The sequence below is a fragment of the Myotis lucifugus genome, unplaced genomic scaffold, assembly GCF_000147115.1.
Source record: "Myotis lucifugus unplaced genomic scaffold, Myoluc2.0 scaffold_5865, whole genome shotgun sequence".
In the NCBI taxonomy this organism is placed as follows: Eukaryota; Metazoa; Chordata; class Mammalia; order Chiroptera; family Vespertilionidae; genus Myotis; species Myotis lucifugus.
The window spans coordinates 2,056-7,925 of record NW_005876913.1 but is presented as its reverse complement, the minus strand read 5'-3'; the positions used below and the strand labels follow the sequence as shown (position 1 = coordinate 7,925).

At 55.6% G+C, this 5,870-nt stretch overlaps 1 protein-coding gene across 1 annotated transcript; it reads left to right on the top strand.

The window, feature by feature from the left end:
• Positions 1-1,068: 1,068 nt before the first annotated feature.
• On the top strand, positions 1,069-4,279 carry LOC102420018 (poly [ADP-ribose] polymerase 1-like; the record flags this gene model as incomplete). Its single annotated transcript, XM_006109096.3, has 4 exons — positions 1,069-1,283; positions 1,919-2,009; positions 3,148-3,264; positions 3,974-4,279. Coding segments are annotated over 4 exons (714 nt in total), but the record flags the coding sequence as incomplete, so codon positions are not given.
• Between the last annotated feature and the right edge of the window lie 1,591 nt (positions 4,280-5,870).

Here is a 5,870-nt window from a genome sequence, read left to right as displayed (position 1 = left end):
GAAGTGGTGTTTAGTGCTGGCCCTGAAATGGGGTTTTGTGAGGGGTCAGCACCCTTCAGCTGAGATGCCCGGGTTTGGGGCTCACGGTCCATGGAACTCTCCTAGGAGTGTCAGCCTTGAAATGTGAAGCTGGGCAGGATGGAAGGATTAGTTCAACAGAAGAAAGTGTATGGGGGGGGGGGGGGGGCGGGCAGGAAACCCCTGCTGGGACTGGAGACCTGCCTCAGGCTCTTGGGCCTGCAGTGTAGCGTCTGGGTGCGGGTGGAGTCCTCGGCGCTGCCCCAGTCTACGGTACAGGAATCTCCAGTTTGGGGTGCGGTGACGAAGACTTCATTCCGTGCAGACAGTCTCAGTGGTGGTGCTAGAGCACAGCTGTGACACACAGGAGAAATGCAGTCCCCTCCTCGGGGGTCTCCTAGCCAGAGGGGAGCTGGCTTATGTGGGCAGAAATCCCCGCCCCTGGTCCCGGATGGTTCCTAATTGTTCCATCCTCATGCAAATGAGGACTCCAGATTCTCTGATTGCTCCAGAGGCACTGTCCTGATTGGTCAAAATAGAGCCACTCTGATTGGCCAGAGCTATGCAGCTCTGGGGGGGGAAGGCCTCAGTCCTGTTGGTTGAAATAAGATTCCAGGAACTCCTTTATCGGGGCTGACTGGGGTGGCGGAAACACGGTGCAGGCCTCTCCCTGAAGGGCAGTTGGCGTGAGAGGCCCTTCTGTAGAAAGCGCTGCTGGGCTCTGTTTCGCTCTGTTTTAATTTGAGCCTCGTTACCACCAGGGGCCCTTCTTAGTAGCTGTCTTTCTCAGGGTTCACAGTTACTACGTCCTTGACTTGCCCAGGCAAATAGATAACTAGTTGAAGTTGAGTTTGTTTAAAATGGGGGAGCAGGGGCTTGAGGGTAACACAGTCACTGGTGGTATGACAGTGCCAGAACCCCCCAGCAGCCCGCACGTGGCCCTGAGGCGGCCTGAGGCCCTCACTGGCTGGAGCAGGGGCTGGCTTGGTCGCCCGGTCCTGTGTCCCCCGTCCTTCCTTGTCTCAGTCCCACATGTGGTTTCTCCTGTAGGGCCAGGTGCGCCTGTCCAAGAAGATGCTGGACCCGGAGAAGCCCCAGCTGGGCATGATTGACCGCTGGTACCACCCAGAGTGCTTTGTTGAGCACAGGGAGGAGCTGGGCTTCCGGCCCGAATACAGTGCGAGCCTGCTCAAGGGCTTCAGCCTGCTGGCTCCCGAGGATAAGGAAGCCCTGGAGAAGCAGCTCCCGGGAGTCAAGAGCGAAGTGTGGGTGGAGGGCCAAGGGGAGGAGGGGGTGGGGGGTTCAATGAGGGGCTTGGTGGAGGCCCAGAGATCCCACAGATGCCATACCAGTCCTGTGTGTCCCCTGGCTAATTTGAGAAAGCCCGGATGCCGACTGAGGGGTGGCACGGCTCAGCGCTGCCTCTTCCCCGGCTGCGGTAGTGGAGGGCAGCAGGAAGGGCCGTAGGGTGCTCTTGGTGTCTGATCTGTGGCCCCTGCGTGACCCAGTTTCCTGTCCCCGTGGCCTCCTGTGGACATGTTCCTTTGTGTCTGGGTGTCTCTGAGAAATGGTGCTGGGAGGATCGTCACAGGTTTTTAATGAGTTAGGAGGGGAGCAGTTCCCTGGTTTAAGGTTTGGAATGGCACGGGTGTCATGGTGCTGACATTAGGATGGGCAGACCTACCAGTGACTCCGTACTGGGTTGCCCTGAGGCTCTGGAGCAACCCCGAGATTGCTCCTTGGCAACCAAGTATGTTCTGAAGGGGATGAAGTCCATGCAAACGCTCCCTGAGAGGCGGCAAGCTGGGCCTGCAGAGAAGAGAGGAGATAACAAGATACGTCATTGGATGTCTGCGTTCTCGTGGCTCTGGTTCTCTCTCACATTCTGCGTCTCTTTCAGAAAGAGGAAAGGTGACGAGGTTGATGGGCTAGACCAAGTGCCCAAGAAGAAACCTAAGAAAGAGAAAGACAAGCTTGAAAAGGCTCTCAAGGTGAGTTCTGAGCTGTGTCCTTGGCCATTCTGCCCAGTTCTTCCCTCGCTCTGGGAAGAAAGCTCAAGGCGGTGTGTGTGTGTCCCTTACCCAGACCTTCAGGAATTCCCAAGCTGATAGCTGCTGTTAAAAGGCCTGGTTCCCCCCCGCCCCCCGGTGGCTTCCTTCCTTCCTCCCAAGGGAACAGTTCCTGTTTGAGGAGAACTCCCCTTGGGCTCCAGGTGCCAGACCAGCACCCAGGCTCATGCAGGAGCTGAGTCAGGCCCCAGGCACCAGCCTCACTGAGCTGGTAGAGTCCTGCTTCAGCCACACGGTACATCAAATGAAGCTATTGTTTAAAAGAAAAAGGAAGAGAAGTCAACATAGTGGAAAGAGGGCTACCCGTTGAATCAGTAGTCATTGACCAGAGATTCATCACTGTTGGTTACACATGCATTGAAGCAAAGTACAGATTATTAATCAGAAAATGCCAGCTATTTGGGGATCTAGGGGAGAACACACAGTCTCTCTCAGGAACTTGGTTTCCATGAGGCATCTGCTTGGCTCTCTTACATAAGCATTCAGTTTTTTCCAGTGGTGTGAGAAATTAGAAGCAATTTCTCATCTTGTTCCAGTTGTTTGACCAGAAGGACAATGTGGTGTGGTTGCCCTTCGTAAAAAGCGTTTGCTGTGGCCCACAGCTGGCTGCAGTAGAGGGCGGTGCTGTTCGCACTGAGGAAATAGGTGGTTGGACACCCCCTCCCCCATGCACTCTCAGATTGGGGAGAGCAGCCACGCCCACCTCCCTGGCGCCGGATGTCGGGCTGACAACCCTGGGAGCTTCCAGGCTCCTTCCTGAGTCTCCGGGCGTTGGTTTCTGAGTGGCCGATTCCAGGGACCCAGGTTCCCGGACAGCAGCCCTCCCCTCGTCCCTCCGTGGTCTCCCCACCTCCCTGGTGGTGTTGAGAGGCTGTGCTCTGGGCTTACCTTGGTGTCCACAGGAGGGACTGGGCGCACACTTCCCTGTTGCTGAGACTGACATTGGGGTGCAGCTCAGTTAGGATGTGGTTGGAGACGAGCAAGGCCAATGGGGTCTCCCCTGGAGGTGGGTTTCTCTCTCTGAAGAGCTGGTCTCTCAGCGGCTGGGTCTTGTCCACAGGCCCAGAACGACCTGATCTGGAACACCAAGGATGAGCTCAAGAAGGCGTGCTCGACCAACGACCTGAAAGAGCTGCTCATCTTCAACAAGCAGCAAGTGCCCTCCGGGGAGTCGGCGGTGAGCTGCCCCTGTGTTACGTGAGCCGTGGGAGGCGGCCAGGCCGCCGTGGAGTGACTGTCCTCTCGGACGGTGGGAGGCCCTCGGTTGAACACCTGCCGGTATTAATTGGGGGAGTGACAGTCCATAGTTGTGTTGCATGGTCATCATCATCATCATCATCATCGGGGTCACCATTTCCCAGGGTCAGGAAGGGGCGGGCTCTCCCAGGCCCTTCCAGGCGTCTTCCCCAAGGCAGCCCTTGGTTTAGGATTTTGGTGAGGACTGACGTGGGCCTCTGTTTGCCTTGTATATTCACGCCACACTGGCCTGAGGAGCTCTCCGCTGCCTTCTGCCCGAACTGCCCTGGCTGTGAGGCCTGTGGAGGGAGCAGGACCACCTCGTGAGACCAGCCTCCCCAGCAGGCCTGCCCTGCCGTCTCTGGGGAGAGGGTGGCACTGTTCTGTGCAGAAGCAGTGGGTGCTCTGGCTCTCCCTTTACCTCTAAATCCCCGAGGGCAGTGGGAACTGCAGGAACATGCGTGGACTTAAAAGTACAAAAATCTAAGCTCCACCTGTCAACCAGCCGGCCAGCGGGTGGGCAGTTCGCGAGCCGGGGGGCCAGCCCTCTTGTGTGTTGGTGAGAGCAGTTTGTGCAGATTCTTCATCCCACGCGGGTAGCGTCACTCTGTAGCCGCTCCTTTGTCTCTGACACGCGTCTCCACTGGCAGATCCTGGACCGCGTGGCTGACGGCATCGTGTTCGGTGCCCTCCTGCCCTGCGAGGAGTGCTCGGGCCAGCTGGTCTTCAAGAGTGACGCCTACTACTGCACGGGGGACATCACTGCCTGGACCAAGTGTATGGTCAGGACCCAGACGCCCAGCCGGAAGGAGTGGGTGACTCCCAAGGTAAGTGGGGGATCCTGGGGTCTGTCGCCAGAAAAACATGGTCCCCTCACTCCGAGCTGCCACGCCGGCAGGGCAGCTTTCTGCAGACGTCTTACAGCTGATCCGTCCTCATAGTTAGAATATAAAATTCTATTATTGGCTCCATAGTTTAAACACTTCACAAATGTAGAACCACAGCACTTCGTGCTGGAGTGCAGGTTTGTCCAATCGGAGTAAAGTCCTCCTGCTGGCAAAGACTGGATCATTTCGGTTCCTGCTCAGCAAGTGCTTACCGGTGCCAGGCACTGTTCTAAGCTCAGGGGACAGACGGGGAGTAAGTGGATCATTCCTGCCTCTGTTAGAGTTTTTCTTAGGAATATTTCTTTGCTTTTATGCTGAAGGGGGAACTGGTTCCAGGGTTCAATTATCTTCTATTTTGATCTCTTATAATGGAGCTACATGTTGATTCTCAGGTGCGAAATCTCAATTGAGGAACCTCATTTGGAATAGTGGGCGGGGTGGGGGGGTATTGACAGTGTCTTTGGGGGCTTGGCTGCTGGAAGGACTCCACCTGTGTCCTCAAACTCAGCTTGAGCTGGCACCCAGCTGCCTGGGGCAGAGGTGGGACTGCCACTAACTAGGATTTGGGGTTTGATCATCCAGTTATCTCTCCCTGTGCGTACTTCCGGGGGGCGAGCATTGGAATGGCGCCCTGTAGGAAGCACTTGGTCGTTGGGACTTGAGTGCCCCATGGGCACTGCTAACCCAGCATCTGGAACAGGACTCCATGGTTCCGCCGGCCCTCCTGCCCGGGCTCATTCGTTTCCTGCCTCCTCTGCCCACTGCCATAATTTACTCCCTCCCTCAGTCCTTTCTCTGTACGTTTTCTTGAGTGATCACTCAGCAAATTTGGCCTTGTTGCTTCCCGCACCCTTAATATCGTATAGTGATTCCTCAGTTCCTATAGAAATACTAGTATTTTCAGTTTTTCTGGTATGCAGGTGTAACAGGCCCTTTTATGGTATTTGTATTCCTTCTATCTTTGAGAAAATAATAAAGTAAATAATGTGAACTATTTTGTGCTTTTTGTATCAACCAGAGGCCTGGTGCATGGATTCGTGCACCTTGAAAGTAAATTAGAAGGTGGCCAGCGGGGCGGGCGTGGGCGAGACTGGCCAGACACACCCTGGAGCCGACCTCCTGTGGTCCCTCCCTGGCCGGCCGCACCTGGGGCAGCGCCGAGGCTCGAAGGGCGTCTGTGGAGTGGTGGGGGCGGGGTCTCTCCGGCAGGTGGGGGTCCCTCGGGCTGGCCTGTGGGGATAAGCCTAAAACGTCAGTCCGAGGGGCCCCAGAGTGCGAGAGGGCACTCTGGAAAGTTGCTGTCGCTCAGCAGCTCCTGCATTGAGCATCTGCCCCCTGCTGGTCATTGCACATCATAGCTACCGGTTGGATTGTTGCTTAGATTGCACAGCATATATATACATGTGAATATATACTTTTTTCCCAAGGATATGTTTATTGATTTTTTTAGAGAAAGGAGAGGGGAGAGAGAGAAACATCCATCAGTTGTCTCCTACTTATGCCCTGACTGGGAATCAAGCCCACAACCTTTTAATGTACTGGACAGCACTCCATCCAAGCCACCCAGCCAGGACTAGCATCTACCTATGTTTTTAAACAAGTGTTTTAAAAGGGTATCTGCAGCCCTGGCCAGTGGCTCAATTGGTTGAGCATCACCCCA